Genomic DNA, 22,592 nt, shown 5'->3' with positions numbered 1-22,592 from the left:
CCCTCTCTCTCTGCCCCTCCCCCATTCTTGCTCTGTCTCTGTCTGTCCCAAAAATAAATAAAAAACGTTAAAAAAAAAAAATTAAAAAAAAAAAAAAAAAAAAAAAAGAATTCCAGGAAAGATGGGGGCCCCTGGGTGGCTCAGTCGGTTAAGTATCTGACTCCGGCTCAGGTCACGATCTCAAGGTTTGTGACTTCGAGACCTGCATGGTGCTTTCTGCCATTAGCACGGAGCCTGCTTCAAATCCTGTCTCTCTCTCTCTCTGCCCCTCCCCAACTCTCTCTCTCAAAAATAAAATAACAAACATTAAAAAAAAAAGAATTCCAGGAAAGAGGTTTTAGAAAGAAATTCTAAAGAAATCAGATCTCCAGAGCTCTGAGCTCTGTGGAAGGTTTATATTTTAATAACACTACAAGTGGTAGAAATCAGACAAATGTTACAATTCCAGAAGAGGGTGAAAACATGAAATTCAGGGGAAATAGTCAGGAATAAGGCTTGCACGATCCTTACCCCTCCCGTTCTTCCTACAATACTACACTAAAACATCATATTTTGGTTTTGTTTGCCACAAAACACACTAATAAATTGGAGAAATTTTACTGAAATGACCAGGAGATTTCATATTCTGTCAAAGAACTATCTTAAGAAACTATTCACTGAATAATCAATTACATGTCTACATTACAAAAATTAGTTATTATTAAACATAATAAAAATAATGTTTTTTTTTTATAATAATGTTCACCTTCATCCCAGGTGAAGAAGAAAGGGTGTAAAGAAACAGGCTCAAATGTTAAGGTGTTAGTGGCTAGTCGGTATGCTGGCTTATAAAAACCTGTATCTTAGATTCACAAACAAATACTGATTCAAAGATGCTGATTTCGAAGTATTAAAAGCAACAATTTCTAGCTAAACATGAATTTGCCAGAAAAGCAATGCCTTATTTTTTTAAAAGCATACTAATTCAGGTTCATAAGCTAATGAGTAAGTATATTAGGGGAAATATTTCACAAAAGATTTCACTTTTAATTGTATCATTTTACCGGTCTCTTGCATTATCACGGACTGATTATTACATGGAAAAAACATAAAAACTGTAAACACTTAAAACTCAGTTTTCTTAAAGTTTGCATTAATACTCATTCTTTCTTTTTTTTTTTTTTTTTTTAATGTTTATTTATTTTTGAAAGAGAGAAAGGGAGGCAGAGGATCCAAAGCGGGCTCTGTACTGAGACCGACGTTGAACCTTAACCGACTTAGCCACCCAGGTGCCCCAATACTCAGTCGTCTTATAACTTCAGTGATTATGGATAATGAATACAAATAATTACAATTAGGGGTGGCTGCTACTGAATTCTTAAACCAGGTATTCATCCGTTCCATTGTACATTTTGACAATTACACAAACAATGGTTTTAAAAGTATGATAAACATTTAAAATAAAATCTACTGTCCCCTAAATAAACAATTTAATAATAATAATAATGTTTTATACATTTCTATAAAGCATTACCAAATCTAGCCTTGGAAAAATCTAACTTGGGCATTATTCTGTGAATCAAAATTTACATATTATGTATTCTTTTATCTGCTACGTTTTTATATCACAATTTAACCTGTAGACCAAAGAAAGAACCACTGACCTGAAAAATCAATATAACTCAATGTATCACAACTAAATGGGATAAAACATTACTAAGCAAAAGCCTTAATTTATAAATAGTTCAAAGAGGATTTAGGTTTTTCAAAATGGTAACACTTCGGTATGTGTTACTTAAAACATTAGAATTAGTAATAGTATTAGTAAATTTGGACTTCTCCCTTCTCTGAACAAAGCTAATATTTTAGTTGACACTTAAAATATAAATTAATGTGTCTAATGACTGATATTTGTCAAAACATGCTTTTGATCATCTTTTTCGTATTCGTTCAGTGCTATTCCCCAATTACTACTTTTGACCACTTTAGCAATAAGTATCATGCTCTTTAGAAGATAAATCTCTAATAATTTAGAGTTTAGTAGAGGCACATGTACAATTATATTTTTTAAGATTCCACAAATAAAACAAAACTAGATACCTCACAGTTTTTCCAAAGTTCCGAATCAGTCCTTCCACTGTTTTGTAGCTCTTGCATTAAAGAGGTTAGGACTTCAACTGTACCTTGAATTACAGATGGTCTGGTCTTCCCTGAGAAAGAGGATACCCCATTTGTACTAAGGTGGGGACTACTTCTGTTGAAACATAAATAATTCAAATGGTTTTCTTCATTCTACCAAGTGTTGAATAATTCAGCAGTTCAAGTTTAGCAGAGCAGTACAAAACCACTGACATTTAATCCTTCTTAATGGCACCTCGTTTGTTGAAAATCTGATCACGTTTGTCCACAAAAGGAAAATAGCAGTAAAAAGACAACACTTATTTAAGAACCCAACAGAAAGACTTTCTCCAAAAGCGCGAGAACACTCCAAAGTACCAACAGAAAGTAAGTTTCTGCCATACGATAAGAAAAAGGTCTAGCTTCTCCAATCTACATTTTTCCAGAGGATTATTGCACTCTACTGTAAGAAGAGCCTTTTTTATTGTAGCAGAGATTCTTTTTCCACTGCCCAGAACTGCAGTCAAGTGTTGTTAATCGCATCCCCCTAATTTGGTGTGATAAACTGATGCTTATCTTTTTTGCACTGTCTTTGAATAAAAGTTGTGCCAAGTAAATTAGCAGCAAATATTCAGGACTTATTTAGCCTGTTCATTGTGTGAAATAGCACTCATTCTTTCCAGGAGGACTGCTTTCCCAAACTTGAGAGGAAGTTATTTCAGATTTGTTTTATAAAAACACAAAGCATAATTAAGGAAAATAAAATCTGTTTAAATTCCAGTCTAAGAGATCATTTTTCATTTATTTATTGATAACCTATATTGTTTCACAAAGAGTTCATTTAAAAAAAACAATACTAATTAAAATAACAGAAAAATAGTGACAAGTAGGATCAGAGAAAGATTAATAAAAACCCAAGGGAAAGGAGAACATACATGTTGCCCGTAACGGATTTACACAGTTGTGTAATTATCAAGTCTAAATTTGGCTGATTTAACCACCAGTCACAATGAAAAGGGAGACAAGTTCAGTTACATAATTTTCATTAGAAGGGCATATTTAGGGGTCACCTGGCTGGCTCAGTTGGTGGAGCACACAACTCTTGATCTCGGGTTGGTGACTTCAAGCCCCATGTTGGGGGTAGAGATTAAAAAAAAATTTTTAATTAAATCTTAAAAAAAAAAAAAAAAAAAGGACATATTTAGGTTCCCCTAGGAAAATTGTGTTCTAAAAGGGATTTCTTCAGGGGCGCCTGGGTGACTTAGTTGGTTAAGTGTCTGACTCTTGGTTTTGGCCCAGGTCAAGATCTCAGAGTTCATAAGTTCGAGCCCCACATTGGGCTCTGCACTGACAGTGGGGAGCCTGCTTGGGATCTCTCTCTCTCTCTCTCTCTCTCTCTCTCTCTCTCAAAATAATAAACATAAAAAAAATTTTAAAGGGAGTTATTCATAGGGACCACCAGGTGATACAGGAAACAAACTTTCAGTACGTGGGTATAGATTACAAAGACAGGCATCTCTCCTGGACCATTTGCTACACACTTTCCCACCCTTTCACCTTGCTTTTTCATTTTATATATTCTTGTAAGCTGCCTTATATTCCTCCTGAGAAGAGCAGAGAATGAACAAACTTTTTAAGGAATTAATGAATTTATTAATTTCATCAAGATCTATTGTGTTCGAAAATACCTGACCCTTTACCAGTAGGGCCCAGACTGGTAAGTTTTTGCTCCCTTGTACCTGCTTGGTATATAGGTGGTCTCCTCTCTGATGGACTCTACCCCTTTGCTGTTTTTAAGCTACTAGAAATTTAGAAATCAAATAACCCAAGTTTGTCAGATTATGTACGAAATGAAAGCAAACAAGTTCTGATTACAAACAAACCAAAGGGGTGCATGGGTGGCTCAGTCGGTTAAACGTCCCAAAACCTGATTTTGGCTCAGGTCATGATCTCACGGTTCATGGGTTCAAGCCCTGCATCAGGCTCTGTGCTGACAGTCTGGAGCCTGCTTGGAATTCTCTGTCTCCCCCCTCCCTCTCTCTCTGCCCCTCGTTCTCTCTCTCTCTGTCTCAAAAATAAATAAACTTAAAAAAAAAAAAAGGTGCAAACACGGGATAGCTTAAAAAGAAAATGCATAAAATGCATTGTTGGATAGCATCTATTTTTGTCTACTCAGGGTCTGTTTTTCTGCTTACTTCCTAGTATTCAACTTTAATTGTTACTTCCCAGGTTGGTGAGGTAGTTCTGAAATACTAAACGTTATCTGTATGTAGAAACAGTATTTAGTCAATTAAATTCTAAAGGCATGTTTGTAATCTATGAGGAAGTTTTAAAAGTGTACAGAGAACTGTAACTAGGAAAACAAGTTCTTTTCCACAATGTTCCCCATGCAAAAGTGTATTATCTCTGGGAGAAACAAAAAACAGGAACAGAATGAAACTATTCTGGACTTAAAACAACTATCCCTGAACAGTTCCTGCTCAGGGGCTGTTGTTATTTAAATGCGAACCAATAACTGTGATGCTATTTGGGTCAACTGGGCAAATAAACTTGTTTTGATTTGTTGTTACATAAAAAAAAAAAAAAAATCTATCTATCCCATTCTTACCTATTAATATTTAAGTTCAGTCCAAAAGAATGGGGAGAATTTTTTATATCAGATTCTACAGAAGATGACGTTTTCCGTAAGGGTTTCACCAAATCAAAATCTTCCATAGTGTATAGAAATCGTTACACTCTCTTATTTGAAAATGTAGGTTCTTTCAATGTTTGAAGAAACTGAATCCGAGTCATCTTCAGATGCTTCATCGTCTACAGGCATTTTCAGTGGCTAACATTCAGAACTGGGAAATATCCTAAGCTCCCAAGAGAGTCTGAAAATGAATGGAGGAAAAAATACTATAAAAAGCCACTAAATCTAGCAACTGCTTTTTCATTACTTTGGAAACCTTGATCCTTTTATATAAATTGGCATTAAGAATAGCAACATCATTTACAATAGTTAAAATGCAGAAACAACTAAGGTGTCCATCGATTGATGAATAAACTAATGTTGTATATACATATAATGGAATATTTCTCAGCCATAAGAAGAAATGAAATACTGATACAATACTACAATGTGGACAAACGCCGAAATATTATCAAGTAAAGGAAGCTCAGTAAAAGATCACATAATGTATGATTTCATTTATGTGAGGAATCTAGAATAGGCAAATCTTTTGAGACAGAAAGTAGATTTATGGTTGCCAGAGCTGGGGCATGAAGTGACCAAAAATGGGTATGGAGGGGCGCCCGGGTGACTCAGTTGGTTGAGCGACTGACTTCGGCTTGGGTCATGATCTCACGGTTTGTGAGTTTGAGCCCTGCGTTGGGCTCTGTGCTGACAGCTCAGAGCCTGGAGTCTGCTTCGGATTCTGTGTCTCCCTCTCTCTCTGCCCCTCCCCCACACATGCTCCGTCTCTCTCTGTCTCGGAAATAAATAAACATAAAAGAAAAAAACGGGTATGGAGTGTCTTTTTAGGGTGATGAGAAATTCCAGAATTAAATGGTGGTGATGGTTACACAACCCATCTGTGAACATACTAAAAACCAATGAATTGTACACTTTAAAGGGATGCATTTTACGATACATGAATTGGATCTCAAAAAATCTACAATAAGGGTGATTTGCAAAAGTAGCTTCATCTTTTCCAGGTATTATTTCAGAATTTTATGTGTTTAACTATCAAGGTTCTAGACACTACTCTACTGCGTAACAACTGGAATACGTACATGCCTTGTTCATTTAAGAAGCTCTACCAAGTATCCATGCTTGCTGATTTACACGGCGGATAAACTGGAACTACTTAGTATTTAATTTGATATTAAAAACAGCCAATTAAGGGGCACCCGGGTGGCTCGGTCGGTTAAGCGTCCGACTTCGGCTCAGGTCATGATCTCACGGTCTGTGAGTTCGAGCCCCGCATCGGGCTCTGTGCTGACTGCTCAGAGCCTGGAGCCTGTTTCAGATTCTGTGTCTCCCTCTCTCTCTGCCCTTCCCCTGTTCACGCTCTGTCTCTCTCTGTCTCAAAAATAAACGTTAAAAAAAAAAACAAAAAACAGCCAATTAAATGGTTAACAACAGTTGTTTGTACATTGGCTGGAATGCATCTTGCACTACATAGCCTTTATTACTCTATGCACGTATCACTTCTTTAAAGACTATTCGCCAGGTCAACTAAAAATAACTAACTGATGCAGGTTAACTGATGCAGGTTAACTGATGCCAGGTGTACAGAGGCAAGTTGGCCATAACAAATCAAACACCATGCTTCCTACTTAGAGAATTCATGTGTTTTTGAAAAAGTGAAAGAGCAAGAAAAAAAAAAAAAAACATTTATGCTGCTTACAAGATTCCACTAGGTTCCCACTTCTAGGGCCTGGTTTTACAAAGCACAACCTTAAAAAACATCAGCTCATAAAGGAACCACTTCCTTGGCGGGAGGTAGGTTTTGTGAAAGCCAAGGGTAACTGGACCTACCTAAATGGATTTCTCCCCAGTGGCTCAGCCCATCACCAGCCACAAATGGGGTACTGAAAAGGTCTGGGGCTGCACCTTCCACCTGGCAACGAGAATATCTGGATTCAAATCACCCTGCTCTTCTAGCAGGAAAACTCAAGGCTCTCCAGGGACTTGGATCTGCGACCCCATCTATTATTTCGCCCGCTCAAGTAATCCGGATGCAGAAAATGGAGATGGAAAACCACTCGAAACGCAAAGATGCTTCTCCAGTGGGGGAGGGAGGGAGTGGAAGGGGAAATGAAAGGGGGGGGGGGGGTGGGGGGGAACCCGACATAAATGCAAAATTAAAACAAATAAAACAAAAACACGCGATGGACAACGGTTACAAGCACAGAACCATTTTTATATTTCCCAGTAACGAAATGTGACGCTCTTGGTCCCCAAAACCCCTAGCCAAAAAGAAGGTCGCTGGGAGGATGGGGGATGGTATGGTACAAATTGGGGCCTGATACTCGGAAAGTTAACCAGGTGTTTCGCTTTGCTAGGAGCCCGAGGGGGGTATGGAAGACAGGGTTCCAGAGGTTTTGAGGCCAGATCCTGACCCCCTTGCCTTCACAGCCAGACCTCAATTGCTGATGGGGTGGCTCTCGGGTCAAAGTGGGACGGCGAGCAAGAACAAAATGCGGTCGCCTGAACTGTGGGGCAGCGGGGAGGCGGAAGGAAAAGCCGCTGCTCCCACAATTACAACCGCGATTCCCGAAGTCAACCAGGGAAGATCAAAAAAAGGAGACAGATCCCACAAGCCCCCCGCCACTCGGGATGAGGCGCTCTGCGATTGGGCCGCGCGGGTGTCACTCAAGGGCACTGAGTCTAGAAAAGGCACCCGGCCGCAGGCAAAGCCCCCACATATCCGAGGACTGTGGTGGGGGTTGCGTCGTGTGGCCGTCGTCCCCCCACCCCCGCCCTGAGCCCATCAGCACACTTAGGGTTCTGCTAAGTCCATGTCTTCCGAGTCTCGTCCCCTTGCCCTCCGCGACTGACGGCTCCCCGCAGGCCGGCGACCACTCACCTGGCCGGGGCTCCCACAGTGGATGTCAGCGTCAGGCGAGCGGCCTCTCGCGACCGTTAAACTCGAGGGAGCGTGCGCGCGCCCGTCGTCCTGCCTGTGATTGGCTGCACGAAAGGGGGCGGAGACGGTCGCACCGCGGAGCGTCTGTCTTTCTCCCCTTTCTCTTCCCGCCCCTTTCTCCAAAGGGGGAGGTCCTGCGCTTGGGAACTCGGAGGGGGCGGAGCTTCTGCGAAGTCCTCCCGTCTGATTGGTTCTCTGGGAACGTACAGACACGCTAAAAATAGCTTCCGCTCTCCGCATGCGCAGTTGGTAAGAATGAGCCCAGGGCAAGTGAGGGAAGCGACGGCGGGAATACTGCGCGTGCGCAAACCCAGGAGTGCGCTTTCGATGCACCTTCTGCAGTGGTTCCTGTTACCCCAGAAAGTGGCGGGTGGGAGACCACGTCTGCAGCCAGGTAAGCGTCCGTGGAGCAGCCAGCCGCCTGTACGGTTGCCTGCGATTGTCAAGGACTCTGAAGAGAGGACTGGGAGCTAGGACGCCTGACTTTCCCAGCTTGCGGTCCTGATTCGTGCAACCAATTGACCTGAGACACCGCTGGCGGTGAGGTGCAACTTGTCCAGACACTGAGCTAAGTTTTCTCTGCACCTGGTTTACCCTAAGCTGCTGGGGGTCTTTCCCGGGGCTCTTCAAGGACTGGTGTGGGGAGGGGAGGACAGCTCACCGCCTTGGAGAAAACGGGTCCACCGAGGCCCGAGAAGAAATGGAAAGAGCTTCATTTACTTGTCCAACAGAGCTCTATAGAGCTCTTAGCACGCAGCAGGTGCTGTTCCAAGCTGGCACATAGTAGGTGTCAGCATGGCTCTTGCCAGGCCTTTCAAGGACGACAGAGAATCTGTGCCCCTTCCTGGAGGCCCCACCATTTCATTCTCTCTGTTCAGTTCACTTTTTTTTAATATTTATTTATTTTTGAGGGAGCATGAGCAGGGGAAGGGCAGAGAGAGAGGGAGAGAGAGGATCCGAAGCTGGCTCCGAGAGCCGTTAGCAGAGAGCTGTGAGATCAGGACCTGAACCGAGGTCAAATGCTTAAGCGACTGAGCCACCCAGGCACCCCTGTTGAGTTCACATTCTTAAGACTAGTTAACCTTTAAGGCCAGCTCATAGATTTCCCTCCAGGGTTCCTGGGTCCAAAGTGAAAGAACTTTGCTAGCCCTATCACGTAGCTATGGCTGAAAAGCCAGGATGCACCGTGAAATGTTATTGGCAGGAATGACAGATCTTCGAGGCATTCCATGTCATTGAGCTTCCTAACAATTCTGTCTCAAAGAGTAAAAATTCAGTCTGTGTCCAAAACCCCATCTGTATATGATAGATTTCAAGCTTAAATAAACTTAATCCACACCCGCCCCATTGTGTTCATCCATCTGTGCTCATGTAATACCTCACTAAAATCAAAATCAAACTAACTCTAAGCAAATGGCTCTGACTTCAGTGATCATATTTCAAGCCCACCAAAAAAAAAAAAGTTTTATCACTAATTTCAGTTGGTCATAATTGAACATAATTCCAGTTGTCTGTTATTTGAGACATTGTAGAATCGTTTTTTTTTTTAATGTTTATTTATTTTTGAGAGACACAGAGAGACAGAGAACGAGCAGGGGAGGAACAGAGAGAGAGGGAGACACAGAATCCGAAGCAGGCTCCAGGCTCTGAGCTGTCAGCACAGAGCCCGACGTGGGGCTCGAACCCACAAACCGCGAGATCATGACCTGAGCCGGTCAGTTGCTTAACTGACTGAGCCACCCAGGTGTCCCAAGACATTGTAGAATCTTTTACACTCAGAAGAACTGAGAAGTGTGAATTACTGAGACATCTCCAGGCAGACCGAGTTGTGTTTCCTTACAAGAAAAAATATTAACCCCAAAATTGAGTACTGGTGATTAGTTCCTAACCATGCAAGAGGCAGGAGATGATCGCTTATGGCTGCAAAATCCAATGGGTTCTGTTCAGTTTGAGGATGTAGGTTTTGGGGTTTTTTTTTTTGGTTTTGGCTGTGTGGTTTTAGGTAACTTTTTATCTATTAATGTCCTAATAAGCCAGTGTATTCAGGAGCTACTATTCTGGTTAACCAAGTTTTCTTGGTTTTTTTTGTCGTTTTTTTTTGTTGTTGTTGTTGTTGTTTTAATATTTATTTTTGAGAGAGAGAGACAGAGTATGAGCAGGGGAGGGGCAGAGAGAGAAGGAAATACAGAATCCGAAGCAGGCTCCAGGCTCTGAGCTGTCAGCACAGAGCCTGACCAAGGGCTCAAACTCAGGAATGATGAGATCATGACCTAAGCTGAAGTCAGATGCCTAGCTGACTGAGCCACCCAGGCCCCTGTTTTTGTTTTTTTAATGTTTATTTATTTTTGAGAGAGAGAGAGACAGAGTGTGATCAGGGGAGGGACAGAGAGAGAGGGAGACACAGAATCTGAAGCAGGCTCCAGGCTCTGAGCTATCAGCACAGAGCCCAATGCGGGGCTCAAACTCACGAACCATGAGACCATGACCTGAGCCGAAGTCAGACGCTTAACCAACTGAGCCACTCAGGCGGCCCTAAAAAAGTAGTTTTTAAAACCCATAGACATTATTTCTGAATGTAGAAAACAGAAGTAGAGGCTTCAGAAATTCCAGTAAATGTATAATAACTTCATCTAATCTAAACCTACCACCCATCCTGGAGATTTTGCACTATTTGTGTGCAAGCTGACACCACTATTTTATGCCCTTTATGATGGTATGATTACTATAGGACTTTATCATAACAAATTGCTCAAGTATCTCTTTGACCTTGAAGGCTTCACACTGACAGCTTTTGAGTGGAGATCTGTGGGTTTTTTTTGGTTTTTTTTTTGGTTTTTTTTTTTTTGAGCAGAGACCTTTCACGTTGGTGTGGATAAGACCAGGCTGTGCAGTCATAATGGCTGATAATAGCTTACAGCATTTGGTTTCTGTTAGCCCTAGGGTTGCTACTCTTTGATTATTATGTCCAAACTGTTTGTCATTGGGGGGGAGGGAGGGCAGTTCTCTACAGCAAAAAATATATATATATGAGGAACATTAAAACTTTATAGTTTAATTATTAAACATGAAATCGTCGGATATATATTTAAGTTTTTTCAGGGCACCCGGGTAGCTCATGAGTGATAGAGTGGTAGATTGTGAGCGTCCGACTCTTGATTTCAGCTAGGGTCATGATCCCAGGGTTGTGGGATCGAGCCCCACATCGGGCTCCGCACTGAGTACGGAGACAGCTTGGGATTCTCTCCCTCTGCCCCTTTCCCCTGCTCGCACGCTCTCTCTCTCTCAAATTAAAAAAAAAAAATGTTTTTAATATAAATTTTTTCATCTCTCTTGTCCTTCACGGTTTTTCTTGCTATATGAGATAATCCCTAACGATCTTCATGTTTAAACCAGGACTTGCTTGGATGCAGGTGGTTTATCTTTCAATGTGAGCCTGCTGGGAAGTCACACTGTATTCGTGGCATCATAATTATCTCCTGGCACCTGATTTCATAGACCACAATTATGACCTCACCAAATAGCATGTCTTTGGTAACCTCATGGTTCTCAAGTACTTCTTAAATTGGACCGTACCAACTGAAATAATTTGCAGGTCACTGTTCTAGATGCCTTTTCACTCTGAGCCTGGCTGGCTCAGTTGGAAGAGCACGTCACTCTTGGGATCTTGGGGTCATGAGTTCGAGCCCCATGTTGCGGGTAGAGATGACTTAATTAAAAAAAAAAAAAACTTTTTTTTAAAGCCTATGAAACAATCAGTTTGCAGGTTAGGTTTGTGGGATAAGACCACAATTTATATGGTGTGTTAGTCAGAGGCTCTTTAGCTTTATAGTTTAGGGATCTGAAGTACTCCTAAGTGCTCAATGTTTGTGGAGATTTGTACTTTTTTTTTTTTCTCATTGTAGGTGGTATCACTTCCACTTTACAGATGATGAAATATGACTAGAGTTGCACAGTGAGCAAATCATGAAGCCAAGACAGTGACTATAGGCAGTGTGGCCTTTCAGGGACAAAAAAATTAAAGGAAGAGTCAAGAAGAGAAAGTTGAGGAAAATGAGCTAACACTTTTAAGGAGCTGGAGAAAAAACATCTAGAGATGTTATGAAAGGTGAAGGGAAAAGGGATAAAAAGAAAGCTGTCGAAATGATAAGTTTAGTTTAAAAATGGAATACCTGGGGCTCCTGGGTGACTCAGTCAGTTGAGCATCTGACTTCAGCTCAGGTCATGATCTCACGGTTCATGAGTTCGAGCCCCGCGTCGGGCTTGCTGCTGTCGGCAGGGAGCCTGCTTCAGATCCTCTGTCACTGTCTCTCTACCTCTCCCCCACTTGCACTCTCTCAAAAATAAACGAAACATTAAAAATAATTAATAATAATAATAATAATAATAATGGGATGCCCAATGTTCTTCCAAGATAAGTCTTCCTGAGTTAATCCCTTTTTTTATTTGTGTCAAATATGATAATATACTTGAAAGTACCTTGAAAGCATCTAAGTCCTAAACGAATATAAGGTATCAATCATGATAATGGAGGCGTTGAGAATTTAAGAACATGTAGAGTGTTATTACTGCTGCTTTTTCATGTGTTTCTGCCTTATTTTAACAGTTGGGGGACCTGGGTGGCTCAGTCGGTTAAGCGTCCGTCTCTTGATTTCGGTTCAGGTCACGATCTCACAGGTTTGTGAATTCGAGTCCCACAATGAGTCCCACATCAAGCCTGCTTGGGATTCCGTCTCTCCCCCTCTCTGTCTGCTCCTCCCCTGCTCATTCTCTCTCCCTCTCAAAATAAATAAACTTAAAAAATTATAATTAAATAAACCGCAGGTGATAAAATTATAAAGTTCCTGTTAGATGCCATAAATAGAGGAAAAATCACAGCACTGCACACAAATAGGACAGGTGTCATTCTCTGTGAATTCAGAGTTTTCTGTTAAAAAAAAAAAAAACAGAATGGGATGTTAGTGTCATGTGAATTGAAAGCTTTTCTCTTTATCTCCTTCATGAATTGTCTCTTGAGCTCTGTTACGTGGAGACCAGACCTGGCGCAGTCCCCAGCTGGGCATTTCCTGCTCAATCTATTATGCTTGTCTTATTTGAGAAATAATCCTCTGCCAGCACTTCCTGTGAGTGAAAGGCGCCTTATCTTCAGGGCAAACCCCCAAGCCCAGGAAAGGACTTGGTCTGTTTCAGGCCTGAGCCGCGGCCCCGTCGTTCCTTTCCAGGAGGTGCTCTAGCCCCTGCAAGGACTTCAGACACGCAGAACAGAGGGACAAGTTAGTTGGAGCCCATGGGAAACGGCTGCATTTTTTAACTCCCATTTTCCAGGGCGCACCGAAACATACTAGGCAACATGGATTATGATTAAGCATTTCTCAGAAAGTCATTCTCTCACTTAGCTTCTGGTGCCATCAGCTGGCCATTTTGTCCTTTTCAAGCTTCACCACCACACATCCGCCTGTTCCAGCAGTCACCGTTTCTGGTCCCTCAGGATCGATCAGGTCATTGTTTCGAGACTTGTCACTTTCAGTCCTGTTACGGAGAGGGAAACAGGACCGTGACCAAGAAGGTTGTCGGCACTCCAGAATTCTGGCCTCAACTTCTAAAATATTACAAACATGAGAAACACCAGTTTCTAGAAGCGTCTGTCCCAACAGATGAAAGAACTTGCTCGTTCCTGTGTCCTAGTACAGTGCTTCTCAGACTTTGGGAGTGTGACTCTGAATCACCTGTGGATCTTCATAAAATGCAGGTTCTCAGCTCGGAAGTCTGGGGTAGGGCGTGAGAGTCTCCATTCCTAACAAGCTCCCAAGTGGTTATGTTGCTACCGCTCTGCAGACCATAATGAGGAGAAAGATTCTGGAGCTACGCTGATAGGGTAGATTTTGAAGACTTCATATAAATAATAAGGTGTGCATAATTTTTATATTGATTACATGTTGAAATGATATTTTGGCCGTACCAGGTTAATATAGTAAGTAAAATATATTAAATGTGTATCTTTCAAATATGTTAACATTCATTTCATCAGTTTCTTATTACTGTTTTGAGTTTATTTTTATTACTTTTTTATAAATGTTTTTAAATATTTATTTTTGAGAGAGAGCACGAGTGGGGAAGGGGCAGAGAGAGGGAGACACAGAATCCACAGCAGGCTCCAGACTCAGCTTTTGGCACACAGCCTGACGCAAGGCTCGAACCCACGAACCGCGATATCGTGACCTGAGCCTAAGTCGGACGCTCAACCGACTGAGCTACCCAGGCACCCCAGTTTTGTTTTGTTTCGTTTCATTAAGATTTTATTTTTAAGTGCTCTCTGCACCCAGTTTGGGGCTTAAACTTCCAACCCCAAGATCAAGAGTGACGTTTTGCACCGATTGAGCCAGCCAGGTGCCCCTTTTTACTGTTTTTGAGATGATTACTAGAAAATTTAGAATTTCACACGTGGCCTACATTATGTTCAGGTCGGACGACGCTGTTCTAGAACACATTATTGGCGTTCTTTTTTCGGATGACCCCATTTCTCAGTCCCCTGGTTACCATTTCACATTCCCTATTAGCTCAAATCCATATGCATTCAGTTCTTTCTGTGAGTGTTTTCTGTTCCATTACTGTCCTTCACACCTTCCTCATCGCCATCTTTTCCATCGTCGTCCCAGGACCCCATCCAGTATTTAGACGCTCCCAGGAGTCACCACCCAGGCAGCACCTTTGCTCAGAGCTTTTGGCCATGACTCTCGCAGTGGGGTTCCTGGAGGCAAGAGCCTCACCAGGGAGCTGGTTAGGAATACAGAGTCTCAGGCCCCACCCCAGGCCTAATGAAGCAGGATCCTGGTTTGCAGGATTCCCGGGGATTTGTCTCTCTCAAGAGCTTTACCAGTTGCCTTTCCTAAAGCACCCTGTTCCCATTGAGCTGCACATCTGTTCTTTCATTTGGCTTTGATGAAGTCTCTCCGAGGTGGAGACAATATGAAAGTTGTGGCTAAGAGAAAATAGTTTCTCTCTCTGTCTCTCAGAAGAATAAACAGTGAATTTGGGGCAAATGGCATCCGGAAGGGGAGTCCAGAGATTGAAATCCTATGACTTCCTGCAAATGGATTCAGATACCCTTATCTGTCTCGGAGGCACAACGGGAAAGGCATTAGCGTCCCCTTTGCCCGTCTCAGGAGCATTAATGCTGCCGGCGAAGCGAGCCTCACCTTGCTGCGTCTGCTTTACGTCTGACTGCTGGCCGCAGTCACGGGCCACATCCCAGAGCCGACCACACCATCCCTGCAGCTAGACGTCTTCCTGGGTTTGGGTTGGCCACGGAGGCCTGAGGTGGGAATGTGTGGCGGCTGGGTCCAGGTCAGGAGAGGAGGCACCTAACAGAATGCAGATTCCAAGTCCCAGTAATGAGCACGCCAAGGGACTCGGGCACAGTAACCAAGAGCCACCGCTCTCTGTGGTATCTTCTCCATTCCGGGCTACAGCACGTGTCAGATTTCGGGGCATCTTAATTTCTCATTTATGCAACAGGCCCCCTGGGCTCCCTGAGACCCATGCCCGGCACATAGGAGGTGTTGGAAACATTCATTGAACAAATGAACGTTCCCTTTTGTAAAGTCCTAACTCCCGTTATCTCTGACCTGACCAAGTGGGAAGGGACTGGGACAGCGAGAGAGGCTTTAAGCCCAACTGCATCAGCCGTTGGGGGCCGAAGCCGTCAGAGGAAGAGCAGCACTGAGGCGACGCCGGGGTGGAGAGCCGGCCCTGAATGGAGGCACACGCTCACAGAAAGGAACTGGGGCAAGCTGTCATGACTCCTGGTTTCCCTCTGCCAGCACTTGTTACCATTTGTCCTTTTCTCTTTTTTAATGTCACGATGAGCTCTAATTGAAGATGCTTGTATTGTTCCCCCAAAGACTTTGGGTTGCTCTGCAGGTATCACAAAAACTGAAACCCAATCCGTATTCTTCTCTGGGCTTTGGGGAAGCGGAACCACGGGTGAGTTTGTCATTTTGAGCAGTCGTTGGCGTAGAGCCAAAGCTCCAAGAGATACTAAAAGTATTTAGAATCGTCCGATTGGCTGCTGGAATTAGCTGTTAAACAAAGCAGCCAGTAACTGCACACCGGGGGCCTTCGTGAACTCCAGTTGGGTGGGAGACCTTCTAGCGTGTGTGTCGGCTCTGAACTAGGACAGAAAGGTAGAGATTGGAAACACAGCAGGCCGGGGACAGAGCAGCTGATAAACGCACTCTCCTCTCCGCCCTTTGTCTGGGAGTTTTGCCTTGTCTCCAACTCTCTTCCTTTCTTTGTCCCTGCACTCGATTCCAAGGCTGCCCTGGCCGGTCAGATTTACCAACCAGCGGAAGAGAAACCCCAAGGGAGGCCCTGGGCTTGAGTTCCACAACAAATCTGATCCAGGGACTAGATGCTGTCTGGTACACAAAGGGATCTTGTTCTGTGGATTGAAAGCAGAAATAAGGGAAAGGGGAATTTTGGGCATCGACTCAGTCTCGTTCACTTCACTCGGTTACAGGAGAGCTGATTCTTTGTTGCAGCGATTTCAGAAAAGCGCCCGAGTTTATGGGTGAGTTTATGGGTTTATCGTTTCTCTGCTCCTGAGCGGACTTTGGAGAGACCTGACACACGATAAACAAACCCGGTTGTTGTTTTTAAGTGGCACCGGCACACTCTGTTTCAAAATCTAGCCCCTCGCGGCCACAGAGCATCTTGCCAATGCCGCGCTAATCCTCGCCCCCAGGGACTGACCTACACGCTGAATGGCGTACTTTTCAGAAAGAAGTTACGAGTTTAGGGGTGCCTGGGTGGCCCGCTCAGTTAAGCATCCGGTTTCGGCTCAGGTCATGATCTCCCGGATTGTGGGTCCGAGCCCCACATCGGGCGCCATGCTGACAGCTCAGAGCCTGGAGCCTGCTTCGGATTCTCTCTCTCTCTCTCTCTCTCTCTCTCTCTCTCTGTCTCTCTACCCCTCCCCTGCTCATGCTGTCTGTCTCTCTCTCTCTCTCAAAAATAAAACACTTGTTTAAAGAAAAGAAAGGAAGGAAGGAAGAAGAGTTTAGACTACAATGTCAGTCATAGAATTGAAAATTAGCATTGGCATAAGGCTTGAAAAGCAGATTTCATTGTTTTTATTTTCCATAGAGGGAGAGAGATGAACACCTTACTGTCACTCTAGAGATGGCCAGTGTCATCTCAGGCCGGCTGAGAGGACTACTCAGGTAGATACACGTAAAATGACAGAAGTGCACGTAGTCACAAGGCAGCAATACCCAGCAGCGTGTGTCTGCATTGAGCTTCCACAAAGCTAGTTGGAGACCAGCGTGGGCTCAGTGGAAGTCAGCAGCCAGACCTGACATCCCACGACAACAAAGGTAAATGAGCCAAGAGCAAACCTGCGGGAAGTATTTGGTGCAGGTTAAGCTACTTGTGGCTTAGGCACACGCCACTTCCTACCTATGTTGGAGACCGGGGGCCATCAGGTGGAATTCACAGGGTCTCAAACGGTAAAAGCAGCTATTTAGAGTCTGAAAGGAAGCAACAGTTGTTAAAAAGGGCCGTACATCCCTTTTTAGCGCCTGCGCCCTCTCGGATCAAGAAGCCTCAAGCAAGGGAGCGGCACGCTCATAGTTCCCATAATCCACCTGAGTGACAAGAGTTTTGCTACAAATTGGTCTCAAAACAGATCTTTCCGGGATATATATTTTTTTCTCTGATCTTTATGCCTGTGCAGGATGGGTGGAGAAGGGCTTATTCACCCATTTTCCAGATAAGACGGGCCCCCGTTGTGAGTTGTCCCTGTCCGCATGGCGAGGTTACCAATCTTTGAAAGGAGCTAACACCTTTCAGCTCGCTCTGCCCTCCTCCCCTGGAAGCAAAGGCCCGCGGGACCACCATGTTTTGGGAGCTCCTGTCCATACTGTTACCTGTCAGCTGAGACGCTTCAGCCTTCTGCTACGTCGGGAGCAGCTACTTAAATCCAGTGGTTCAATACTGCTTACTTGGAGTGCCTGGGTGTCTCAGTCAGTTGAGCGTCCGACTTCGGCCCAGGTCGTGATCTCACGGTTTGTGGGTTCGAGCCCCGCGTCGGGCTCTGTGCTGACGGCTCGGAGCCTGGAGCCTGTTTCAGACTGTGTCTCCCTCTCTCTCTCTGCCCCTCCCCTGCTCCCACTCTCTGTCTCTCTCTCAAAAATAAATCAGCGTTAAAAAAAAAAATTGTCCATGGGGCGCCTGGGTGGCGCAGTCGGTTAAGCGTCCGACTTCAGCCAGGTCACGATCTCGCGGTCCGGGAGTTCGAGCCCCGCGTCAGGCTCTGGGCTGATGGCTCGGAGCCTGGAGCCTGTTGCCGATTCTGTGTCTCCCTCTCTCTCTGCCCCTCCCCCGTTCATGCTCTGTCTCTCTCTGTCCCAAAAATAAATAAACGTTGAAAAAAAAAAAAAAATTTAAAAAAAAAAAAAATTGTCCAAATAAATACTGCTTTCTTTTTTTAGCATCTTCTGACTAGACTCCAAGCTCCATGAAGACAGAGGCTCGCTCTTTTCCGCCTCGCACCACTCACTACACCCCGTGTGGCATTTTGAACCTAACAGGCACCTTACTAAAAATCCGCTGATTTGATGGTTCCAGTAAGGAGCACCACTTGGATCACGTTATTGGCAGTGCGTCTGAGGGAACAGATGTTCCTATTCAAATCCACGAAACTGGAAACATTAAAAAACAACAATCATGACATTGATTGATAGTGATATTTACCGTGTCAGACTGTGTAAGCTCCGCTATAAAATAGACTCGCACACTGTCGTTCTTTACATTTTCATTTCAAAGATTCTCAAACGTTGAAATAACGTCGCTTGACTCAGATCCTAATTCCCGCTTGATGCCCTGTATAATATTTCCTTAGCGAATTACGGCCCTCTTCTGTTGTGTGTCACACACTCAAAACCTCTCCTCCCTGAGAAAACGGCACCTCCGGGTGCTTCAAAGATATTTTCAGTCCATCGTAAGAAAACATGTATCTGCTGGCAGGGAGCGTGCTAAGACCACGGGAGATCAACGCAAGGCTCGACGCTCTGTCTTTGCCAGTTTCCTAAATACCTTGGTGACGGGTGGGTGGCCGTCGTCTGAACTGGTTTCTAAAAGGTCGCCCTAGATCCCGAAGTGTCCTCTTGGGAGCAAACGCGTCTTCTTGAAAGGCTGTCTTTCTTCCTCCAACTCAGGTCCTCAACAAGCAGAGCTCCTCTCCATGAGTACCTCGGGTTTCTTTCGTTGGCCCGCACCGCTGGCCAGAATGTGCACGGCGCCGTGGGGACTCGGGCTTCGGGGGAAGCCAGCGCTGTTGGCCCCGGGAGCGGCAGTCACCGCGGTCCAGATGGCAGGCAGGAGGGACCGCCCCGCTCTGCTGCCTCCCCTGGATGAGAGTGACCTTGAAGAGCAGTTCGTGAAAGGGCACGGTCCGGGGGGCCAGGCAACCAACAAAACCAGCAACTGTGTGGTGCTGAAGCACATCCCCTCGGGCATCGTCGTCAAGGTAGAGGAGGAAGCCCGCTGGGGGTCCTTGGGTTTCGGGGGGGGGGGGGGGGGGGGGGGGAGGGCTTGAGTGACGGCGGTGGTGGGCTGAGGTGTGTTCTCCTCGCGGCCCGGTTCGGTTGGCGCTGCAGATCCCGCCTCCGGCCCTGAGGCAGAGCCTCAGAAGCTTCCTTCCGGGGGCCCGTGGCGCCAGGGGACACCTGCGGGCCTGGCATCCGGCAGGCAGCGCGGTTCTCGCAGAGCCGTGGGGTGTTCGCAGTCCGGCAGAAGCCGCAGGCTCCGGTCCCCGAGCAGCACGCTGGCCTGGGGTGTCTGCCCGCCGTCCCGGCCCTCAGTGACCTGGCCGTGTCCCTCCGTCCCCTCTTGGGTAAATGTCAGTGACACCCGCCCTTCTGAGCGTGAGGTAACAGGGGCGAAGCCTCTCTAGCCCTCGGAGTAAACACGCGACGGCTGGCTGCCTGTAGGAGTCTTCCCTTTTTGTATCAAAACCAATCTCCGATCAGAGCATCACCAGCTCTCAGCACGGTTCGAAGCCCCCGGAAATACGGAAATGCTTTTTCCCCGTTTTCCTGGTTTGTAAGTAGTGGCCCCGCTGCCTCAGTGGAACTGGCAGGCCCTTCTGAGTGGCCCAAGGGCCCGAGGGCGGCCCGGGCAGAGGAACAGAGGAGATGGCGAAGCCGCTGTCCCGTGTGCCGGCGGTACTAACCGCAGCGACGTCCGTCACGTCCACACGTGGTAGGCGCCGTGCAATGAGGCATGCAGTCTTTGTCCTCATGAGCCCTCCTGCCTTACCTTTTCCACAGTACAAGTGCGGAATCAGGCACAGAGAGGTTAAGTAACTTGCCCAAGATCCCACAGCCGCAGGCATCAACCGAGAGCAAGCCCACAGTCTGGCTCCGAACAACTGTTTTTTCACTGCCAAGTTTTTGAGCCAAGAGCCTATCAACTAAAAACCTCACTCGCTTTTCTTTTTTTCTCAATCGCTTTTTTCCTCCTTGAGAAACGGTGTCATTCATGAGCAACAAATAAAATTCTGAAACCTGACACGGTTTTTGTTTAACTATTTTATAACCTCACTGCAGATTCGCCTTTAGTAGTATGCTTTGACTCTGATTTCACAGGCTTTATCAGATAGCTTTGCAAGGCGCTCACCCTTCCTAACTCAGGTATGACATAATCACTGTTACGGCTGACTAATAATAAAGATGCTATCTCCCTCCTTGAGACAGAAGTTTACATTTATAAATTTTTCTAAGTTAGTTTATTTTGAGAGAGAGAGAGAACACGAGGAAAGAGAGGGAGAGAGAGAATCCCAGATTCCACACATCAGTGCAGAGCTCAACGCGGGGCTCAAATTCACAAACCACAAGATCATGACCTGAGCTGAAGTCAGACGCTTAACTGACTGAGCTGCCCGGGCGCCCCCAGAATTTTACATTTATAAATGGTGCAGAGTGTTTGTTCCCTGGCCACAAGCTAGACATAGCAATTGATATTTTCAAAACTATTTGGGGACGTTATGTTACTGCTGTCATTGCTTCCGAACAAAGCAACGCTCTTAATTACAAATAATCACAGAAAAAGCCACATCAGACGTATGCTGGAGGGTGGGGCAGGGCGAGGGCGGAGCAGAGCAGAGGCAGGAGGGCAATATGGTCTTTGTTGTGTCCAGAATGAACTTTTTCACGGTGTGAATTACTGTCTCTTGCAGTGCCATCAGACAAGATCAGTCGATCAGAACAGAAAGCTAGCCCGGATAATCCTACAAGAGAAAGTGGATATTTTCTACAACGGCGAAAACAGTCTTGTCTACAAAGAAAAACGGGAGGCAGAGAAGAAAAAGCAAGAGAGGAAAAAAAGAGCAAAGGAAACTCTAGAAAAAAAGAAACTCCTGAAAGAACTGTGGGAATCAAGTAAAAACGTCCACTGAGAAAGAATTAGAAATGCTTTTTTGTTTGTTTTGTTTTTAAGTAATCTCTACACCCAATGTGGGGCTTGAACTCGACCCTGAGATCAAGAGTCGCACGCTCCACTGACTGAGCCGGCCAGGCACCCCTGAAAGAACAGCAGATTCTGACTAAAGAACATGCCAGATGCTTCCAGGGAATAATGGTGGGGAGTTCTATTCCACCTCAAGCATTACTATAGTGTTTCTGTATTTTTAACCGACTTCAAATTTTAAATCAAAAATTTTTTAATGGCGAACTAAACTGGTGGATAAAGATACACTTTTTTTTTTTAAGTTTTATTATTTTGAGAGAGAGAGCAGGGGAGGGGCAGAGAGAGAAGGAGAGAACCCTAAGCAAGGCTCCACACTTACCACAGAGTCCAATGCGGGCCTTGAACTCACAAAGCATGAGATCATGACTTGAACTGAAATGGAGTGTCCAACGCTCAACCAAAGGAGCCACCTAGACGCCCCTAAATGCGTTTGTGTTGTTGTTTTTTTTAAGTGTAGGGGCACTTGGGTGACTCGGTTGGTTAAGCATCCAACTTCAGCTCAGGTCGTGATCTCGCGGTTTGTGGATTTGAGCCCTGCGTCAGGCTCTGTACTGACAGCTCAGAGCCTGGAGCTGCTTCGGATTCTGCGTCTCCCTCTCTCTCTGCTCCTACCCCACTCACGCTCTGACTCTCTCTCTCTCTCTCTCTCAAAAATAAACAAATATTTTTAAAAAAAAAAAGTTTATTCATTTGGGGTAACTGAGTGGCTAAGTCCGTTGAGCATCTGACTCTTGGTTTCAGCTCAGGTCATGATCTCACAGTTCGTGGGTTTGAGCCCCACGTCAGGTTCTGTGCTGACAGTGCAGAGCCTGCTTTGGGACTCTCTCTCTCCCTCTCTCTCTGCCCCTCCCCCCCACTCTCTTTCAAAGTAAATAAACTTTAAAAAATACTATTATTAAAAAATAAAAGTGTATTCATTTATTCAGAGAAAGGGCATGTGTGCAAGTAGGGGAGGGGGAGAGAGAGAATCCCAAGTAGGCTTTTTGCTGTCAACGAGGCGCCCAACACGGGGCTCAAATTCTTGAAATGCGAGATCATGACCTAAGCCAAAGTCAGACGCTCAACTGGCTGAGCCACCCAGGCGCCCTAGAGATGCACATTTTGAGAATAAAACTATAAAGAGACACACCGAAGTCATTACTATAAAAGGACAGCAGCTACTTTTTGTGGGGAGGAAGGGGGTCACCACGAGGTGACACTCAGAGGGGTGTCGGATGGCTGGCGGTAGTTAGAAGGATGTCACTGTATCTTTTTAAGCTACACATTTGTGTATCTTGTTTTATTATCAAAAAAGAAAACATTAATAAGGAAGGTCCATTTTGGGGGCAGGGGGGAACT

General features: G+C 44.9%; 2 protein-coding genes across 20 annotated transcripts in view; one reads left to right on the top strand and one right to left on the bottom strand.

Moving 5' to 3' along the window:
- Positions 1–7,979, bottom strand: part of MPHOSPH9 (M-phase phosphoprotein 9) — a 60,528-nt gene extending 52,549 nt beyond the window's left edge. For 5 of the 10 annotated variants that reach the window (XM_047827488.1, XM_047827484.1, XM_047827486.1 and 2 more), the window contains exon 1: positions 7,671–7,979. In XM_047827488.1, coding sequence (XP_047683444.1) covers positions 7,671–7,970 — 300 coding nt within the window. In that variant the 5' untranslated portion in view covers positions 7,971–7,979. Of the gene's footprint in view, positions 1–2,079; positions 2,234–4,705; positions 4,971–7,670 lie in introns of all 10 variants that reach the window. The other 5 variants (XM_047827485.1, XM_047827490.1, XM_047827494.1 and 2 more) reach the window with 5 other exon arrangements.
- Positions 7,897–21,780, top strand: MTRFR (mitochondrial translation release factor in rescue). Of its 10 annotated transcripts, none has more exons than XM_047827502.1 (4): positions 7,912–7,979; positions 16,872–17,101; positions 18,944–19,254; positions 20,965–21,780. In XM_047827502.1, the coding sequence occupies exons 3-4, from the start codon at positions 18,970–18,972 to the stop codon at positions 21,181–21,183; spliced, it is 504 nt and encodes a 167-aa protein (XP_047683458.1). In that variant the 5' UTR covers positions 7,912–7,979; positions 16,872–17,101; positions 18,944–18,969; the 3' UTR covers positions 21,184–21,780. The 10 variants fall into 10 exon arrangements, with proteins under 10 accessions (XP_047683461.1, XP_047683458.1, XP_047683452.1 ...); XM_047827500.1 differs by lacking the exon at positions 7,912–7,979 and adding an exon at positions 8,091–8,124; XM_047827501.1 differs by lacking the exon at positions 7,912–7,979 and adding an exon at positions 12,460–13,634.
- Positions 21,781–22,592: the final 812 nt, after the last annotated feature.

The sequence above is a fragment of the Prionailurus viverrinus genome, chromosome D3 (genome assembly GCF_022837055.1).
Source record: "Prionailurus viverrinus isolate Anna chromosome D3, UM_Priviv_1.0, whole genome shotgun sequence".
NCBI lineage: Eukaryota > Metazoa > Chordata > Mammalia > Carnivora > Felidae > Prionailurus > Prionailurus viverrinus.
The sequence above is the reverse complement of the archived record's forward strand: the minus strand, read 5'-3'. Positions and strand labels throughout refer to the sequence as shown.